At 32.3% G+C, this 21,931-nt stretch overlaps 2 protein-coding genes across 3 annotated transcripts in view; both read left to right on the forward strand.

Annotated features, from left to right (window-relative positions):
- LOC134726295 (uncharacterized) overlaps positions 1–21,931 on the forward strand; it is a 62,940-nt gene that overhangs the window by 34,274 nt on the left and 6,735 nt on the right. Inside the window, exon 2 of one of the 2 annotated variants that reach the window (XM_063590702.1) lies at positions 19,393–19,449. In XM_063590702.1, the coding sequence (XP_063446772.1) occupies positions 19,437–19,449 (13 nt within the window). In that variant the 5' untranslated portion in view covers positions 19,393–19,436. Of the gene's footprint in view, positions 1–19,308; positions 19,450–21,931 lie in introns of those variants that run through there. The other variant, XM_063590698.1, reaches the window with a different exon arrangement.
- Positions 1,927–11,433, forward strand: LOC134726286 (glutathione S-transferase 3-like). The gene is made up of 5 exons (XM_063590689.1): positions 1,927–2,345; positions 3,820–3,912; positions 5,706–5,821; positions 7,911–8,021; positions 11,264–11,433. The coding sequence occupies exons 1-5, from the start codon at positions 2,213–2,215 to the stop codon at positions 11,429–11,431; spliced, it is 621 nt and encodes a 206-aa protein (XP_063446759.1). The 5' UTR covers positions 1,927–2,212; the 3' UTR covers positions 11,432–11,433.

Genomic DNA, 21,931 nt, shown 5'->3' on the forward strand with positions numbered 1-21,931 from the left:
TTCCGTGTTTACCCTTTTCATCATATAAAAAAATAAATCAAACAGAGAAGTTAAACAATATACTTGTATTGCTCATTTGATCGTTATACTTATATCTCACAATCTCGATTTTCTTTTTTATGTTTGAAAAAATAAAAGTACTATGTACTACATATACGAGTAGTAAAAGTCATACGTTTCAATATGCAAATAATCATCCGCTTTTTAAATACTAGATAGAGAGGAACGGAAGGTCGGTTTTTAATTTCACTTCCAGCTGTCTTGTCAATAGTTACGGATGCGGTGTCACTACATGATCATCTTATAAATTATAACACTTATCTTTTCACGAATTAATAAGACAAAGTTTAAATTGACCGTGTAAAATAAAGTTTGAAATAAAATTACAATTGATCAAGGCGGCTAAATGATCCCATATAAAGTGTCATAAAAAATATCTGTTTAAACTTTTTCTACTACTCAACATTTTTTTAAATGTTACAGTATTTAAAAAAAATCACTCGAAGAATTTTATTTTTTGTGCAAATAGGTGAGAAGAACGTATAGCTTTCTGTGGATTTTTTGCGAATTGCAAAATGAATAGTTTTTTTCACTCGAGTTTTGTCTGTCTAAATAGGCCTACTAACACAGGTTTGTAACATATAGATGTAGGGCATGTAAAACTCAAATCTACATAGCAATAGAATCTAACTAAAATATAGAAAAAAATGAGCTTCATGCATGTCTGTGGAGATATTTGAAAATTGCCAGCTGTCATCAAACCTGGTGGATGTGCTAGCTGCTCCATAAAACAACTTGAGGACCATCTCTAATAAACTGGTCTTCCTAGTAAAATCATCATGGATGGTACAATATTCCCAATTAAGTTTACGTGTACCAAGATAACTGTTAAGTCTACATTCCAGCTTTGAGGAAAAAAAGTCATTAACATTTGCTGCATTGACAGACTCGTCATATCTTGAGTTCCGTTATTGGCAGCTTCTTTTAGCATATATATAGTCTTCTAAAAGTCTTTAATAATACTTAGTCGGATGTACAAATGTATATGAATGAAGCAGTAAGCAAAAATATCTCTAATGAGCCCGTTCAAGTAATTCATTAAATTCATTCTGTTGCATATTTTAACAGTACAAGACCCAACTTCTAATTATTTTATTTATAAATATGGGCAGGTTCCTTTTATCGATGTATGACTCCCCCTTTCCCCTCTGACCTGGCACACATTAACGTAACATCACATTAGGTTATACGATTACAACTTTTATTGGAGAGCCGTGGTGTACTGGTTAGTGAAGCGGACTTCTAACACAAAAGGTTCCTGGTTCGATTCCCGTTCCGCAATGAAAATTCCAGGGACTGAATTTTAGGCTCTTCCTTGACACCTTCTGCGAGTATGCTCTTGAGGAAACGATGATAGTCAGTCGGAAGGTGACGATAAATCATGGCTTGTCCGTGTTAGGAGAGAGCCATATCTCTTGCACGTAAAAGACATCCTTGTAGATTTCGAAAAAGAGCAGGCTAATGCCTCTAAAAGGCAGCACTCGCATCCGCAAAGTGGGAAGGAATTGATGAGTTGCAAAAATTTTTTTCCGAGTCCATAATGAATAAATATGTTTAAACATATTTAGGAATAAATGCATACAACTAAATAATTAAACGAAAAATATTCGTTTTAATGTAACGTATTTAAATTTTTATCGTTTAGAATAAATTCATTTTGTTTAAAATTAAGCAAAAAATGAAACTTTGTCAAAACACAAAATTTAGAAGACAGTGGTTCATCACCAACCAAGCATCAATGTATGTGCATGTACAAATGTATGAGTGCACTGGATACAGAACATGCCTCATAATTTTTACGATAAATCTAATCGAAAAGTGGATACATATTATTTTTTTGTACATGTAGGTGTAAAACGTAAGAGTTCATTTTTATTTGTAGTATATGTTTCAGTTGCAAAACATACCCAATGTGACGTATTAGATCTGATAAGTTAAATAGCGTGTCATAAAAATGATTCATTTATATACAAGTGTTTATTTTGACCAACTATTTAGGGTGTAGTGGTCACTCCGACTTATCTTGTTTGCACACCGTAAATTGCTCAATAAGTATTTCGTTGTTAAGTATTAAGACGATGAAAATCCAACGATAAAGATTTTAACAACCAGCACACTTTATAAATATTAATAGACAAGTCGGTAGGGAGTGATGTCGACTTATAAGGTAACTTATTTTAACGGGAGAGGGAGAGGAGAATTGACCCGCCTTCTTCTCGTGGCTGCTGGACAAGAATTTGAAGATGAAAGAGTAACCAGAGAGGAATGGCAGAAATTGAAACCAAGTTAGTACTCAAAACATAATTTTATCTATAGTGTTTTATTTACCTTTAATTTGTTATTAAAGCTGCATAGCTTGGAGATATACATCTAAATATGTATTATAACCATCTTTTGTATGATCGCATGGATATCAATTATCTATGAATAGGGTGACAGGCGTGAATTTCTTATTTGCATTTTTTATATGAATATAAGAAGACAATTTTGAAAAACGATTTTAGTTTAAAATACATTAAATTTTACATTTTATACCCCGTTGAGGCAGACAACTTTAGAAGGAAGTTTAGTCAATCTGATAACAATAACATGTACCAGTAACATTATGTGTGGGATTTTATTTTTTTAAATAACAAAACAAGCTTCATAATTTGAGTGTTAAAAATTGGCTATGACAATGCAAAAAAAACGTCTCATTTCATTTTAATAAGATTATTAGTGATTTTAACATTTCATTCTGTTGTTGAGCTTATAAGTTTAAACCATTTTCTTTTCTTAATAAAGCAAACACATGCATTTATAATATTATGCAACACATGTGTGTCATGATTATCCATAAGCCATAACAATACTTATGGTCATTTATTATATTCATTTGAATGTTCTAAATTAACAAATGCCTACTGTGTTTTAAATATTTCATTTTGAAATTGATCTTTAAGTTTTCTTACGTCCATTTACAAGTATCAAATGTTCGTTTATCACGCAATCAAAATGAAAAATACATTGAAGATAAGAAATCTAGAAGTACGATTGCAATTATATGATATCAACGAATGATATATATTTTTTTTTCAATTTGTCAAAAACACTTTTGTTTCGTAGTAATTAAAGAAAGTCGTACTTGAACTAAATCATGTAATTTCATCCTATCACTAACTAGTTTATGCATATAAATAACTAAATTTGAAGTTGTATAATTTCTTTTTTGCTATTTGTACACTGTCCTCATAAAAAACGTCTAAATATATTTATGTAGACAAAGAAAATCTAAGGACGACAACTGTGTCCCCAAATTTAAAATGTGAAAAAAGACCAACGAATAAATGGCAAAACGAAAAACAACACAAACAAATGCAAATATATGATACATGAGGTGAACTCAAGTGTTTTGTAACGGTATTAGCACTACATTGGGAATCACTGACACATGCTTGCAACATGTTAAGAATTTGACAAGCCGGTCGGAAAGCCTCGCACGCATAAAAGAAAGACGTTAAAAATTTGTATTTACTCAGATAAATATAACACATCTACGGTTATCTATGGCTATATATATGTTTTGATATAAAATTTGACAGCAAACAGTATTGGGATAACCCAATACAGTCTAAAAAATATCTTTAAGCAGGCCCAAGAGCCATTCTGTATTTCCTCAATGTTGCATGTTACCACAGTCATTCCCCAGTTATCCTTTTTATGAAATACATGTAGTGCATAATAAATCAAATACTTTATATACCAAATTTGTAATTTTAGATATGCCACAAGGAACGTTACCTGTGTTAACGGTGAATGATAAAATGGTACCTCAGAGTGGAGCAATAAATAGACACCTCGCTAGGAAATTAGGTATACAAGTATAAAACTTTTCGTGAATATGATAAATTATGTTCTGAACAAAGAGCGACATGTATAGTTAACCAGGATCCGGTCTCATTGGCAATCATACCACATGCATCTCCTTATTTCTTATTAGGACCATTATACATTCGAAATATTACGATTTATAGTTCTCTAGGTAGTCGCTAGAGGACATATCTCACACTTACTCTTTGGGTAGACACACTTTGATTTTTTAACTTGTATTTATTAAAGTTTCAGTGGATAAAACGTCATAATCGATGGAGTGTATAATTAGGTACTTTTAAAAAAGTATATTTTGTATTTAGCAACAGTATCATGTATCTTTATAGATAATTAAACTTGCATGTTTGTGTTATATAAAGGTGCATCAAAACGACGAAAAGATGTGTATCTAGGTTTTACGTAAATGTGTGAATTTAGATTGTTGTATGCAGAACAAAATAGACGCCCATGACTCGAACTGAACTTGTTATGTGATACATGTACTTTGAGAAATACCAACTAAATTAATTGTGTTAAAGTAAAGAAATAAACAATAAAAAGTCATGCAGCAAACAAACCGAACCAAACATAAAAAACAATTTGTACAAAAAACTGTAAGGCAAACCAAAAAATTATGTTAAAATTCCCTGTGCGACTCAAGAATTTGAAAGTAGCCTTTTGCTTGAAGAAAAAAATGAAAACTTCAAGTTAATTGAATGATATCCATGTAGAGAGGTAGTTTTATAAATGCGGAGTTAATTATGCAAAAAATCCATTAAAAAGATGTTTGGATTTCTAAATGGAAAGACAATTTATTTTGGTTATAAAAGTGTTACTAATATATAAAAAAAAAGGAGTTAAAGGTCAATACAATAGTATAAATGGGTTCACCACGCTACACTTTATTCCGCCTGTTTCAAATCAAAAACCTCGTAAGTGGTTGTCAAACGTCATATCTAAACGGGCTTTGTTTTGTTCTTTTTACGTTGATATTTTGCCTTTTATAGTTTCTGTTAAATTTTACATCTCCTTTCGTAAATATTTTAAAATCTTTCTATAGTAAATGGTTTTTGTTGCTCAGTCTTTAGTTTTTTGTTACGTGGTTTATTTGTTTGTTCGGTTTTTTTTCATTTTCCGTGTATTTTTTTAAGGAGGCTCGAGTGTATAAAAATTTCAGGAAAAAATAAACATTTGTTTTTCATTTCAAATTTTATTTGTTACCTTTTTGTAGTTGTTACTTATCATATGGTACAAAAATCATTCAAAACAAACAATCCGTGTTGGCCCCAGATGACTTTTAAAGTGTTTCCATCATTGAAAAAGTTCCAAATTATCTCCCTTTGGATGAAAAATGCCATTTTTTGGCTTTAAAATTGAATTTTTTTTTTAACTCATCGGTGACCCATATTTTTTTTTATATAGTTTCAATATTAGCGTACTTAAACTAAATTATAGTAAAATTTGAGCGATTTCTGTAATAAATTTCTTTTTTAATTTCGATATTACCTTTATTTCTCCTATTACTCCAACAGAAAAAAAACACCTTTACAAAAATGTATGCTTCTTTCGAAGGCAGATTGTGAGCGCAAATGAACGGTTTTTATTTTATTTTTCTATTAACTATAAGATAAAGTTTATGTATAGAAAAATATAGAGGAAATATAAATGATTTAGACCCGCGAACCCCCTTCAGACATTAACTTGAATATCTTATATTTGATACATACACATACAGTTTTCGTTTATCCTTAGACAAGACATTAAATATGTATCTAGGATGAAACATCTATTTTCAGATTTGTATGGTAAAACAAATGAAGAAATGACCACGAATGACATTGTCATGGAAACCGTTAATGATTTTAGAAATACGCTAGTCCGGGCGCATTTTGAACAAGACGATACAAAAAAGGTAAACTCATATTGAAAACAAAACTACACACGTTGGAAATATCTCGTCTGCTTTACTAACTTCCGTAGTCCCATAGAGTTTTACTACAAGTAAGAATAAACTTGATATTACATGTATTAATAGTACATGATGGTTATGAGGTCAAGGTGATCAGATAAATCATGACAAACAGACATTCATTGATCTACTATCTGTCAATACATATGTACTTGTTTCTTGGGATTGCCAAAGGTCGTGTGTTTTTTTCTGACTGTAACGTACATTGTAGTAACACTAAATCCGTTGGATGTTGGATGTGTACTTGTTGATATTATGGTCTCAGCTAGATGCATGATTTTATTTATTAGTTGTCATTGGCTTTGAACTAGCTGTCAGTAATTTCGAGTTATCTCAGATCTGTATTTAGTGTCTTCCTTGTGTGGATGTGTAAGTTCTCTGCCACGTCCGTCCAATCTGTGTATTTGTTAGATGTATTCTGCTTTGTATCGATCTGATGATTTTTATAGTAAGACAACAACAATTTTTGGAATTTTTTAACAACCTTGACTGGCTATACAGCCCTTGCGCGGTCGGTTATAGTGTGATATGGGTACTTTTTGGTTACATACAATGTAGCTCTTCGTTAATTTCGGTTTTATACATCGTTGGCTTGGTCCTGATGAACATTAATTCAGGAAAGCGCGGCGGACCACAGGGGCTTGTTTAGTGGGTCAGACGAGGTTTTACTGTCAATGGCGATCGCTATCCTATGTTTTTTTTTTATATAGGATAGCGATCGCCATTGACAGTAAAACCTCGTCTGACCAACTAAACAAGCCCCTATGGTCGGCGGGCCTAAATAAATCATTGTTATTTTCATTAACAGAGGAAAATCGATTTTTTTTTAAATATCTTATGAAATTTATGTCAGTTTTTACTTAATTTTAATGTAAAAACAAACCAAGTGACATACATTATACCTGTGCATTGTATATATATAGTGCGATTATTAACATGAATATGATCCTTGTTCCGATTTATTCTTCAATGAAACCAAACACCCTCATTTGATGGTGAATCCTTGTCTGATTTTAAATTATTAGTATTTGCTGAATATATAGATAACTCAATGTAATGTGGATGCCTACACGTTAAATATAATGTCATTTATTAGCGTGTTTTTTTCTTGAAAGGACAAGGATTGAGTTTGTATCTTTTATAATTTTATTAATTTTTATACGACCCTCGAAGCCGAGACGTAATATAATTTTTTTAAGTATAAGATTTACATGTAAGACATAATGATTTTTCACATTTTCCGTATTGACTCTTATATATATAATTATATATATAAAAAAAAGAAGATGTGGTATGATTGCCAATGGGACAACTCTCCACAAGAGACCAAATGACACAGAACTTAACAACTATAGGTCACCAAATGAGCAAATCCCACCGCAAACTTCGCCTATAAAAGGCCTCGAAATGCTAAATTTTAAATAATTCAAGCAAACTAACATTCTTATTTATGTACAAAAAATAAAATAAAAACACATATGTAATACATCAACAAACGACCACCATTATTTCCAAACATTATACTATTGTTAATATTGATAATGGCTATAGGAAGCTGTCTTCCGATTTGAAAAAAAATCGTGTGTGTCGTTTCAGAGTAAAGGCATTTGTATTGAGTAAAATGTTCACATGTAACATACTTTAAACTTTAAATTGAGTTTTCTTAGAATTATAATTTACTTGAAAACTTGATTTTTTTTCAGATTTTTATAGGATAAAATATATGGTACATTGTAACATGATGACTCGTAGTATATTATATAAAAAAAGAAGATGTGGTATGATTGCCAATGAGACAACTATCCACAAAAGACCAAAATGACACAGACATCAATAACTATAGGTCACCATACGGCCTTCAACAATGAGCAAAGCCCATACCACATAGTCAGCTATAAAAGGCCCCGATAGGTCAATGTTAAACAATTCAAACGAGAAAACTAACAGCCTTATTTATATAAAAAAAATGAACGAAAAATAAATTTACAGACCTTTGTATTATGCTGTACTTTATTAGTCAATTACATTTCAGACAGAACTTTTTAAAAATATCAAAGAACAGACAGTTCCTAATTTTGTAAACCAGATGGAGAATGTGCTATGTGAAAATAATGATGGCAGTGGATTTTTTGTTGGCTCTTCGGTATGTGAATAACAATAGGAATTTAATACTGTACTTTACATTAGATCTTAATATGTTAAGCAATTACTGCAAATGGCTTATTATAATTTATTAATGAAATGCACATTTATACCCCTGGGGGTTGAAGGCATATACAAACAATACAATACAATATACACAATAGAAAAAATTAACATATTAAACATCATATATAAAGTGGTAAAACAGTAATATTTATGCAGGCGTTGTGAGCACATTGTAAAGTGAAATGAAATTCGTTCTCTATTGTAAATAAGTATCCTAGTTTTAAATTTCAGATCTTTTGACATCCCTATTTTAAAGAACAGGGAGTAAATTTGGTCGAAAGACAATCCTCCTCTCGTGTTCGGGTAACTGTCCGACTAACAGAATTGCTCTCGTTCAGCTCAACACTATATAAAAGAATAGGTAGCTGTCCTAGTGACAGAGTTGGATTTCCTTTAGCCAGTCTGAGCCTGTATATGGCATAAGCTTTCAATAATGTTATATGAAAATCGCTGCATTTTTTATATTACAGTCCAATTGAGAGACTTGCATGTAGTAAGTCCCAAACATGTATATGACATGGGTCCATTGATAAGCTTTCATTAAGATTATAATTAGTTATCAAAAGTACCAGGATTATATTTTTATACGCCAGACGCGCGTTTCGTCTACATAAGACTCATCAGTGACGCTCAGATCAAAATAGTTAAAAAGCCAAACAAATACAAAGTTGAACAGCATTGAGGACCCAAAATTCCAAAAAGTTGTGCCAAAATACGGCTAAGGTAATCTACTCCTGGGGTAAGAAAATCCTTAGTTTTACGAATAATTCAAAGTTTTGTAAACAGAAAATTTATAAAAATGACCATATAATTGATATTCATGTCAACACCGAAGTGCTGACTACTGGGCTGGTGATACCCTCGGGGACGAAACGTCCACCAGCAGTGGCATCGACCCAGTGGTGTAAATAGTTATCAAAAGTACCAGGATTATATTTTTATACGCCAGACGCGCGTTTCGTCTACATAAGACTCATCAGTGACGCTCAGATCAAAATAGTTAAAAAGCCAAACAAATACAAAGTTGAACAGCATTGAGGACCCAAAATTCCAAAAAGTTGTGCCAAAATACGGCTAAGGTAATCTACTCCTGGGGTAAGAAAATCCTTAGTTTTTCGAATAATTCAAAGTTTTGTAAACAGAAAATTTATAAAAATGACCATATAATTGATATTCATGTCAACACCGAAGTGCTGACTACTGGGCTGGTGATACCCTCGGGGACGAAACGTCCACCAGCAGTGGCATCGACCCAGTGGTGTAAATAGTTATCAAAAGTACCAGGATTATATTTTTATACGCCAGACGCGCGTTTCGTCTACATAAGACTCATCAGTGACGCTCAGATCAAAATAGTTAAAAAGCCAAACAAATACAAAGTTGAACAGCATTGAGGACCCAAAATTCCAAAAAGTTGTGCCAAAATACGGCTAAGGTAATCTACTCCTGGGGTAAGAAATATAACACAACCGGTGCATTTTTAGATTACAGTACTGTCCAATTGACATCTAGTTACATGCATGTAGGCAGTTCCAGCGTGTGTATGACATGACCCCATTGATAAGTTTTCATTAAGATTTTATCACATTGAATCGCTGCATTTTTAGATAAATGTCCAAGTGACAGACATACATGCATGCATGTAGGCAGTTCCAGCGTGTGTATGAAATGGACCTATTAAGAAGTTTTCATTAAGATTTTAACACAATCGCTGCATTTTTAGATACTGTTTAAGTGACAGACATACATACATGCATGTAGGCAGTTCCAGCGTGTGTATGACATGACCCCATTGATAAGTTTTCATTAAGATTTTAACGCATGGAATCGCTGCATGTTTAGATTACTGTCTAAGTGACAGACATACATGCATGCATGTAGGCAGTTCCAGTGTGTGTATGGCGTTGCCCAATTGATAAGCATCATATGAGACTTAAAAGTTTAAAACATACTCTATGCATTTCAAGATTACTGTCCAAGTGGCTGGTACGCATACATTCAGACAATCTACGCACTTGCCTCCGGTGGCTGATTTATTGACAAATACTTCAAACAACTCTCTTTTTATCAAATTGTTGCTCATGTTAAAGATCAATTTGTTATTTTGTAAAGTTAAATTTAATTGTACTTTATCTTTTCCCGGAGGAAGTCAGAACAATCATCATTTCTGAGTCACACGACAATGGATTTTTATTTATTGAACAACACAGTAATTGTTTATCTTAATTATAAGATATTTTTCTTATGTTCTTTCGGCCTGAACATGAATGAAATATTTGTCACTGGTAGTCAAATAACAGACCATCAAACAATGAATAGTCCTTGAATTATTAATATTAAAAAGTATTACATCGAAAATAGAGTTCGCATCTGTGATAATCGGTCTAGCTGTGTTACTCTTTTTATTTTACATTCAACTCTGTACAAAACATGTAGATGTTGGTTTATATGTCGGAGGGGTATGACCTAACTTATCCTTACTTCAGCGCGAAGTGTGAAAAGTAAAAGCACCAAAAAAAACTGAACTCGAAGGAAAATTCAAAAAGGAAAGTCCCTAATCAAATGTCAAAATCAAAAGTCCAAACTCATTAAACGAATGAATAAACTTGTCATATTCCTGATTTCGTATGTAGGCTTTAAAATTTTCTTATGCAGAAAATAGTATACTGATTAAACCTGGTTTTAATGGTAGTTAAGCCTCTCACTTGTATGACAGTTGCATCAAATTCCATTATATTGACAACGATGTATGAACAAAACACACAAACATAATACTAGTAGATAAAATGTGATGTATTGAATATCGACAATGAGGCTAAAATCTCTTGTTACAGTCGAAATTCGTTCTCCTGGTATGTCCATTCGTCCTCGTATTGCATATTATATTAATATGCAGCAACTTACTGCGAACATTCGGACGAGGAGCTAATACCACAAGACTAGCGTTGCAGTTATAATTAATTGATAGTTACTTTTACATATCGGCACAATTGAAAAAAATTGTATGTAATTAGAACTTTGTAAATAGTTACGGCATTTGATTGATCAATTAAGTATGGAAGTTATATTTACCATCATGTAACGTGTATGGTTCCATGTACTGTTACAATAGAAAACATACAAACATTGTTGATATATTTTAACCTTATTTATTTAACTTTTATCTATTTATAACAGATAACCGTTGGAGATTTAGCCATATTGGACGTGATGGAAGTTGTTGTCGGACTTGTATTACCATCGGCATTGGACCAATCAGAAAAGTTAAAAGCTCACCGTGACAGAGTATCAAACTCTCCGAGAATAAAAGAATGGTTAGAAACAAGACCAAGAACGGATATGTAATTATTATAAATAAACAATGAGGAGATTACTAAAAGAAGTGATTGACAGTTTGATAAAGAGTCTTAAGTGGTCATAATTTGGTTCTGGCTTTTGGAAAAAGCCCCTCCCTTAGTATACAACAGACTGTTTAAAATGTGCGACATTGACATATAAAAATTATAAAAGTGTAATGGAGTTCGGGGACTCAGGTTTATATATGGTTAAAAAAATCTAAAACCAAGATTTTGATGGAAATGGTTTTGTTTCGAGGATTTAAAACATCCTCTGTTTAGCGATTTTTTTTTAATGTTGTTATCATGGACAATCAATTGACTGAAATTTATATTAAATATGTAGTTTTTGTTTTTAATTGTACATAATGTGGAGCATTCTGAGACAGAAATCATAGCTTAAATTGGCCAAGTGGTGAGAAGTGAGAGGTTTTTAAGTACCACTAAAGGCATCCGGTAATTTAATAAAAAAAAAAATAGGAACTGTAATGAATAATTGTTTTGAATTACCTCCCTTCGTCTATACATAACCTTTAACTGTTATACAGCTCACAAACATTTTGGTATAATATTTAAAATAATACATCGGCAAACAAGTTTAAATTCGCCATACTTCAGAACGTAATAGTCGAATAAAACGTACTTGACCTGATGTTGATGTTGCCTGAAATAAGAATGTTATTGTTGATTATTGAAAATAAAAAGAAATATATTTTCTCCAACATTTTTCAGAATTTTGAGGTTTTCTATACCATGAAAAATAAGCCGTGGTCAGATGCGGATTTAAAGGGGGCCAGGGGGACCGGTCCCACCTTTCCTTGATAAAAATTGGCTGAATTATAGGGAAAGTTCAAACACTGAAGTTTGACCGGAGCGGACCCCTTCTTATGCAGTTAATGGGCCCCCGCTTATGAAATTTTCTGGATCCGCCACTGGTGGTATGGATGCCTTTGAAGCACTTTCATCAAAATATTGATTGATTTATGATAGATTTAACCATTAATGGATTTATAAAATGGAAAATGAAAAGTAAATTGAAATGATATATGTTTTAAGGTTAAATCGGGAAAATGTTTCCTCTCGTAGTGGTTAATTGGTCGGTTGTTTTTGCCTTATGTCGCTTAAAAAATAGCGCTAAATATCATATCGCGAGACAAGCTGCTTTCAATATATCCAAATTGGTACACAAAAAAGTGTTGGTTATCTCCCTTTGAATAGTTTGTTTGTTTTCTTCTGTTGACTTTTCTAACATTAGACTCAGACTGCTCTTATCTGTGCGTATTTGCTGTGTATTTATATAAATACATAAGATGTGGTATGATTGCCAATGAGACAACTCTCCACAAGAGACCAAATGACACAGAAATTAACAACTTTTATCGGTTCACTAATGTAAAACAATTCAAACGAGAAAAAAACTAACGGCCTGATAAATGTACGAAAAATGAACGAAAATCAAATATGAAACATTGAATTACAGGCTCCTGGCTTTTGACTGGCACATTCATACATATTGTGTCGGGATTAGACTAAGCGGGAGACCAACCATCCAACAATACAACATAAGAACGAACTGTAGAAAACAGTTGAAAAAGGCTTAACTCATCAGATTGATACAAATAGAAAGAGATATATCAAATACACAGAGTTTATTCTACATCTGTTAGATGTATATTAGGGAGAGTTGATATCTCACAAAGCATGTTAATCCCACTGCCTTTATGCGCCTGTTCAATGTCAGGAACCTCTAGCGTTTGCTTGTTTTATGTCTGTTTTTTTTTGTTTTTTGGGTCATTTGTTTGTTTCGGGGTAAGTGTCGCGTACATTTCGCTAATCTAGTATACTTTATTATGTGTTCTTTGGTCAGGTTATTGTCTTTTTGACACATTCTCCGTTTCCATTATCAATTCTACATGCTCAGTAGATTGACAAAACTAATATTCATAGACGGAAGATTTTTGGGGTAAGTGATTGCAGAATTCTGGCGCCAATCATACTTTTGGTTAATTACGCAATTACCAAAGTTTTCTATATTTGTTTTATTTGTAAAGTATATTATTTATTTCCTTTTTTATTTTATTGATTCATTTATTCATTATGAACAAATTAATCAACCGGGGAAAAAGTAATATAAATCTTATTAACCTTAATAGTTTTATAATAGTTATCAAAGTTACCAGAATTATAATGTAGTACGCCAGACGCGACGCGTTTCGTTTACATTAGACTCATCAGTGACGCTCATAACAAAATATTTATAAAGCCAAACAAGTTTAAAGTTGAATTATAGTATAACCATGGAAGTAATATTTAGAAGGAATAACAACGACTAATTAGCATGTATTTATAGCATGCTGAGCTCTGTACTAAAGTCATACGATTTTATCCAATTATAGTCTCAGCGGTAAGACCCCTTTGGTTACTATCTGCGTTACCGCGGTTGTAAAATGGCATCTGGAATTTCTTATCAGTCACGTGGTTTAGAATTGTGAATATTTTAATTGACTATAAATACACAAAGGATTTAGATTTTTCGTATTAAATAAAGGGGGTCCAAATGTATTTTTTTTTACAATCATCTTCTTAACTTATGGAAATGTTTTCTTAACTGTCTGTAAATATTAAAATTGAAATGACACAATCTTGTTCTATGTGATAGCTGTCGGTTTAAACTATTATGATCAAACTAACCAAAAATAGGCAAAAATTGGACTAAAATAAAAATTGAACGAATGACTCTTTCGGCAGCGTACATCAACGGAATGTAACGAATGAACTATTCGGGTTACTTCGCACGTATAAACGACAAAAACTTGTCTGTTCGTAGTTCTCCGTGAACACGAAAATGAACGATAAGTGTCAGTGATTTGATCGATCACATGCGGAGAATCAACTTCCATGCCAGATATGGAACCAATTAACAAGTTATTGAAAGATGGGCGGTAACGCAGATGAAACATTTGAAGTGACGACGTTGTTATTCCTTCTAAATATTACTTCCATGTAATCGCCGAATTTGAATATCAAAAAATAAGACAACGCGTGACCGCATGGAGTAAACGAGTGCGCAGCACGAGTTTAATCCATAGCGGCGTTCGGTCAAAAGTTGTCTTATTTTTGATATTCAAATATATACGGCGATTAGTTATACTTTTTATTACATTGTCAAATTGCTTTTTTTTTAATGAAATTAATGTAGAAAATGTAAGGAACTATATGTTTTTCCTACGCATGTTTTGCTTCAACGTTATCGACGTCTTGACAACGCCTATTGTTGTATGACGTCAGAGAGTGAAATAACCACGTTTATTTCACATGTGAAATTATCGGTTTTTATCTAACTGGGAAATCAATGTAATTGATTGCAACCAATGTAATGAGAGCGTTTATAAACTATTCTAAAGATCAAATACCATGAACTGTATATAAAAAAGAAGATGTGGTTTGATTGCCAATGAGACAACTATCCAACTATAGGTCACCTTACGGCCTTCAACAATAAGCAAAGCCCATACCGCATAGTCAGCTATAAAAGGCCCCGATAAGACAATGTAAACAATTCAAACGAGAAAACTAACATGTACTCGAGTATAGATAGAACTGATGTAGGTCAGAACTGACAGAATCTGTTCTAGAAAAGATCTTTTCAAGCACATGCACTTTCTCAGATTTTTTTTATACATACCTTAATATAACCCAAGGTAATTAACTCGCATTTTTTAGTTTAATGTTTCCAATCTGGCGTAGGTAGACGAAATAATTACGACTAAAATACTTGGTTAGGCCTCCTATGAATCATTCCGACGCCAAAAGTACACCATTGTGTAGAAAAATAAATGAAGATTTAAGGCATAACAAGTTTTAATGGGTTTGACAACCGAGAAATCGGCATATAACGGAATTTCGCATCCGGGACTCTTCTTGTGAAATTATCATGGTTTTGATTCTTAATATAGCTTTCTTAGTAGTGGAAATGATGACTCAAGAGTGCTATCACGTACAAATATTTCGTCATTGATTCAGTTAGTACTTTCGAAATACAGGAAAAAGTCCCTATTTTGAAGGTACAGCGATTTGTTTGTTGTTGACTTTTGCGTTCTATCTACTCATCGAATAAAACCTTGAACGAATGCGATTTGTAAAAAGATTATTTGAAAATTACACATTTTTTATCAATATCATTGTAAAATAATTGAGTTAAACAAATATACAGAAGCCGGTTAGTGTCAGGGTAAAGTTTTATTTTTAAGTTGTTATAACGACTTAACTAACTTGTTTAAACGACTTAGCTACGTTGTTATAACGACTTAGCACATTTATCTTGTTTAAACAACTTAGCTAACTCGTTTAAACAACTTAGCTAACTCGTTTAAACAACTTAGCTAACTCGTTTAAACAACTTAGCTAACTCGTTAAAACGACTTAGCTAACTTGTTTAAACATCTTAGCTAAATTATTATAACGACTTAGCTAATTTAACTCATTATAACAACTTAGCTTACTCGTTATAACGACTTAGCTAAGTCGTTTAAACAACTTTAAGCTATCTCGTTTAAACAACATAGTTAAGTTGTTTAAACGTCTTAGCTAACTCGTTTAAACAACTTAGCTCACTTGTTTAAACAATTTAGCTTGCTCGTTTAAACAACTAATCTAACTTGTTATAACGAGTTAGATTAGCTTAGTCGTTATAACAAGTTAACTTAATCGTTTAAACAACTTAGTTATCTCAATTAAACAACTTAGCTAAGTTGTTTTAATAAGTTAGCTAAGTGGTATAAACAACTAAGCTAAGTTGTTTAAACGAGATAGCTAAGTTGTTTAAACGACTTAGCTAAGTCGTTATAACGTGTTAGCTAAGTTGTGATAACGAGTTATAATAGCTAAGTCGTTATAACAAGTTAGCTTATTCGTTTCCACAAGTAAGCTAAGTCGTTAAAACAAGTTAGACGAGTTAGGTAAGTTGTGATAACGAGTTAAATTAGCTAAGTCGTTATAACAAGTTGGTTTAGTCGTTAAAACAAGTTAGCTAAGTTGTTATAACATGAATAATATGCTAAGCCGTTATAACAACTTAGCTTATTCGTTATAACGACTAAATAATAAAACTCGACTCTGACACTAACCGGCTTCCGTACAAATACTTGTTCATTCAATGAGTGGTGGTTTTTAGTTTGTAAAGACATTCTTTATAAAGAAAGTCAAACCAATTTTAAGTAAAGCGGATATCGTAGGCACAAATTTCAAGTGTATTTATATTACATATACACTTAATCAAAGCATGTACATTTACTCAACTGTTCTTATACATAAAATTGAGAATTAAAATGGTAAATATGTCAGAGACATCAACCCGACTAAAGAGCGGAACATAGCCTCAAGCCACCAATTGGTTTTAAACAAAGTGAAAAAAAATCTCGCACGTAGGACGGGCTTCATCTGTACAAAACAAAAAAATGTACTACATGTAGTTCAGTGAATGGACGTCACATTAAATGGACTAAAGTTTAAAAAAATAAAAACACTTGAAATACAAGACTTTAAAAGCCAGAGGCTCTAGACTTGGGACAGCCGCACCAATGCGGCGGGGTTAAATATATTTTGTGAAATCTAAACCTTCCACTAAACCTAGCCTCCAGCTAAAGAACAATAAATAAATACACATTTTTACGCACGGCAAAAATCAGTTTAAAAAGTAAGGGTCCGATAATGGAAAAGGTAGCAAAAGAAAGTAAAATGAAACCCGAATAAGTCAGTCGTTATATTCCGCTGATCTACGAAGGCTGCATTCCCCTTGTGGGAGAAAATCGGACACGGAAAGATAAAATTGAGAAAGGAAATGGTGAATATGTCAAAGCGACAACCACCCGACCATAGAGCAAACAATTAAGAGCTTGAATTATTCGATTTAAGTAAAAAGGCAATGATACCCAAATTAACAAAGGACGTCTATCTTAAATGTGTGTACATGGAAAAGCGGTAGTTTTGTGAACCATACAATCGCAAGTTAATTGGCATATATAGAATACACACATTTTCCCTGAATTTATTTTATACCAGTATAACAGCGAGGAGGTGTTGTATGATTGTCAATGAAACAACTAGGGTGACCTTTAGTTGTTAATTTTTGGGTCATTTTGTCTCTTGTGGAGAGTTATCGCTTTGGCAATCATACCACATCATCTTTTTTCATATCAACCAGAGCTCAGTTCACATGAAGTGAATATTAACAATTAATATAGGGCTATATTCAAATTATCATCCTCACTAAAATCATCAGTTTCATAGTTTCGTGTGACAACATTAAAGATAGATATAAACATGGCTCTTTTCAAAACGAATGACAGACTTATCAGTATCTTAGAAACATGAAAAAACGGCAATATTGTTTTCTTTAGTAATATTTTTTTCTGTTTCGAAATGTCCCGTTTTGATACACAGCTCCTCACGTAATCAAGTACATAATGGTTAAACATCATTGACTTTCTTTTTTGAGTTTAAGTGTTCCTTATAAGGATAGTATTTTAAAATCTAGAAAAGTCCTTCGTGTGTACTAAACTATACAGCGTATTTTCTCTTTCATTGACCACACCGATCTCAAAAAGAAATCAAAATCTGACGACATAGTTAGTCAAATACATGCATTGTACCATTGTATGATACTTGTGTACAACTTTCATTCTTTTGAAAGTGTGTACAAGGACACTAAACAATGAAAAAGTGTGTCTGATTGCGGAAATGAAAGTCAATATCTTTGTTAACAATCTTTTGAAACTTACAATTGTTCAAACCTTCCAATCATATCACGAGAGCATTAACAAGTCGATGAGTCTTTTGACCCAGTTTGTTAATCACTTAAAATGTACACGAATTCATTGTTGTTCAAGCTGTAACAAATATTTTAATCCAATTAATTTTGTAATCGCAATTTTGATTTGTCAACGTCTTATATTTTAGGGAGTAGATTTTACCGTTTACAAAGGGCGGCCGCCATTTTAAAACTGGAATCTACTGGTATTTGATTTTTTCTTAAATGCTTGTAAATAAAAAAAAAATTCTAATATTAATTCACTATAGATGTGGCAAAATAAATGCGTCCTAATACAAAAAAAGAAAATTGATAAGAGATATATAAATGTGTGGTATGAGTGCCAATGAGACAACTCTCCATCCAAGTACAAGTAACAAACTAACAATGTATAAAGTAAACCATTATAGGACAATGTACGGCCGTCAACACCGAGCCTTGTCTCATACCGAACAGCAAGCAACAGTGCCCCAAAAACAATGTTTTAAACAAAATAAAGTTACCAATATTTGAAACCAACCCAGATATGAAACGAAATGAAAAAAACAATATACACTTAGCATCACATAAGAACCACTGTCTACATTTGTTGATTTATTTCACAATTGGTGATCAATTATAACTATACAAAGAAGATATACATTTGTACTGGCATGATTGTCTGGGTAGTCAATGTCTTTAAAACCGACCCTCGTCGCGTGTCTATAGACAACCCTATGCTACCAGAGACCAGTTCAAATGACACAGAGGGTAACAGGCACATAGGTCCCAGTACAGTCTTTAACAATTAGCATTACCCATCATCTATAAAAGGCCCCGAAATTACAAATGTAAACATGAAAACCCGTTCCCAACAAATGCCCTAATGACTATAACTAATAACTAGTACAGCAACAAGTTTTGATAATAATAAAACATTGTTTAATGTAAAACATAGTAACCCGTGTTCATACCATTAAGTCTACACATACTGAAACCCGAATTTGGTTTTAGTTAGCCATGTTCATAAACTAAAATTCTATATACACATACTCAAACCCAAACCCCCATCACTCTCGTTTATAAATGCACATATAAAGCAATCGACTGGAGTACCTACTTCCGGACGGAAATACGTTGACTAAGATTAAACTTCAATGCTGTTTTGAATGTGTAGCATTTTCTGTGTTCTGTAATGGTTGTTTACAAAAGAAAAATACGGATTTAGATGGGGAGAAGCGGTAAGATATATAATTTATTTCAGTTTACAAATACCACTTTCCGTGTTCCACACTAAGGAAGATGCTAAATTAACTAAACACATTTGTAGGTCAGAAATGTAAAATATTTCCTGTTTTAATATTGTTGATTAGAGTTTGAAGTAAAATGAACGCAGTTCAATATATATCGGTTATACAATGTTTTATTCTCTTTCTTTCGCTTTAAGAAACAAAACATGGTTGTATTTTAAAGCATAAACTGGGTGTCCTGTTTTTGTATGTTTGTTTGTTTTTTGTTTGAATTTACAGTGTCATTTCCAATGTTGGTTGTTCTCTCCTTCCCTTCTGATTGCAAGGTGTCAAAAACAACAAACCAACCTATTTGAATAAGAACTATTTTGACTCGCCCTAAATATGCACTCAATCACTAGCAAATAATTCATGAAGATTAACACAGTTTTTAATATACCAAGAGAAATATCGGGTACCACCATAAGTGTTAAACCTACATGTATATATATAACAAGTGATGGTTCTCCGATAGATATATAACTGCGGATCATAACTATACAGAACAAAACAGAACAAGCTCATTTTTTTTAGCTAACTGAAAATCATCGATTCGAAAAATATATATTAACCCTAAATCTTTTGAAAATTAGAACGGTTAATATGTTATGCAAATTTTATGTTAAACGTATGCACATTTTACCTTAAGTTTCAAGAAAATGTAAGAAAAAAACAGTCACTTTTTGAAAAAGAAAACTTTTTTTACTTTATACATAATGCATTTATGTAAAAATACAATCATTAACTTGTCTGACAGGGGTCTGCCACCCTCAGTTCTAAAGACTACTTTATGAAGACTAAAGTATATGACAAACAATTGCAGTTGGGATTAAGAATGTGTTTATTAATGCATGAGTATATTGAAATAATGGCACATAGTCTTTTAGATAAGCAGATAAGAACGAAATGCTATGTTAAATCATGGAAGTAATATTAATATTACTTCTATGGTTAAAGTCACAATACAAATAGAAATGAAATTCGTCATATGGGACTCAACCTTTTTTTACACAATCTTTGTGCTCTGGGAATGTTTCTGTATCTACCCAATTCAATAGCTAGGAAATTATCAATATCATTTTGAGAGTTACTGCTTATCACTTGTCAATTGAAATGTTCCTATAAGAAACAAAATATTTTACGATTAAAGGTTTATGTACCCTTCTGTAGCCATTTTTGTACGAATTTTTCAAACCTCAATTGTATCAAAACTACAGATATAAATAAATGAATAATAGAAATAGGCCATTTAGTACATATTCCAAGGGGAAACTTAATGCAAAGCATTATTTTTTACTGTGTCATTGCATTTGATAGAAAAAGAGGACGTTGTGGCAAATAAATCAAGATTTTCATAGAAAATCCACAGCCTTTAATACATAAATTTTTGTTATAAAACTTGAAACATAAATTACTCACTTGATTTTCTATGATGTGCTAGTGTTTATTTTTTACAAAAAGTTCTAAGCAACCTGTTAATTCAAAAATACCCCGTGCTGAGTCACTAAAGTCGAGCGCACCCTAAAAGGTGTACTTGATTTTGGCCATATTTATATTTGTCTTAACCAATAACTACATTTATAAACTTGTTTTAAGGAAATCAATGCTAGCACTGCATGCAATAATCCTATATCTATCAGTCATCAAATTCCCAAATATGAGAGTACAAGGATAAAGGCTGCGGATTTTCTATAAAAATCTTGATTTATTTGCCACAAAGTCCTCTTTTTCTATTAAATGCAATGGAACAGTAAAAAATAATGCTTTGCATCAAGTTTCCCCTTTGAATATGTACAAAATGGCCTAACTCTATTATTCATTATATCTGTAGTTTTGATACAATTGAAGTTTGAAAACTTAAAGGTCGTACAAAAATGGCAACAGAAGGGTACATAAACCTTTAAAGTATCGGCATAAAATTTTGACTATAATTTCCCTCTTGTTTTTATTGCATGATTTAAAACAAAGGACATCCATGAAACAAAATCAGTACACGCACAGCAAAGAATAATTCCTAAAACAAGGAACAGCGCTTTGATTGTTTTTATACATAATGAGGCCTTTAATAGTTCAAATGTTATATAAATCCTGTTCCTGTGTAAAAATGTCGTCAGAGAAAAACACGACCTTGTTTAAGTGACATATCGTATGTTTTTTTGTTTGTTTGCTTTTAAGGGGGGGGGGGGGGGGGAGTAATGGTGTCAGCTGTCTGTTCCAATCCAACCTTTTTTGGTTCTTATTTCTTATATGAAAAAGGTCATTATATTCTAAACTTCGGACAGGGGACTCTTGATATATTTTCTTGATATGTCATTTATGATTTAATATGTTACTGTTTAATTGGACTTTTGTGTAATACTAACATAATACTTATTGTACTTATGTGTAATACTAGCCACATAGTAATTGGGTTTAATTACAACTAATTATTTAG

Source organism: Mytilus trossulus, chromosome 1 (genome assembly GCF_036588685.1).
Source record: "Mytilus trossulus isolate FHL-02 chromosome 1, PNRI_Mtr1.1.1.hap1, whole genome shotgun sequence".
In the NCBI taxonomy this organism is placed as follows: domain Eukaryota; kingdom Metazoa; phylum Mollusca; class Bivalvia; order Mytilida; family Mytilidae; genus Mytilus; species Mytilus trossulus.

What these genes read in the sequence shown, in the direction of transcription:
- LOC134726286 (XM_063590689.1), top strand. Translation starts at nt 2,213, where the DNA reads ATGTCGACTTATAAGGTAACTTATTTTAACGGGAGAGGGAGAGGAGAA. An exon ending in AACAAGACGATACAAAAAAG is followed by an intron (nt 5,822 to 7,910) that starts GTAAACTCATAT and finishes ATTACATTTCAG; the next exon opens with ACAGAACTTTTTAAAAATAT. An exon ending in GATTTTTTGTTGGCTCTTCG is followed by an intron (nt 8,022 to 11,263) that starts GTATGTGAATAA and finishes TATTTATAACAG; the next exon opens with ATAACCGTTGGAGATTTAGC.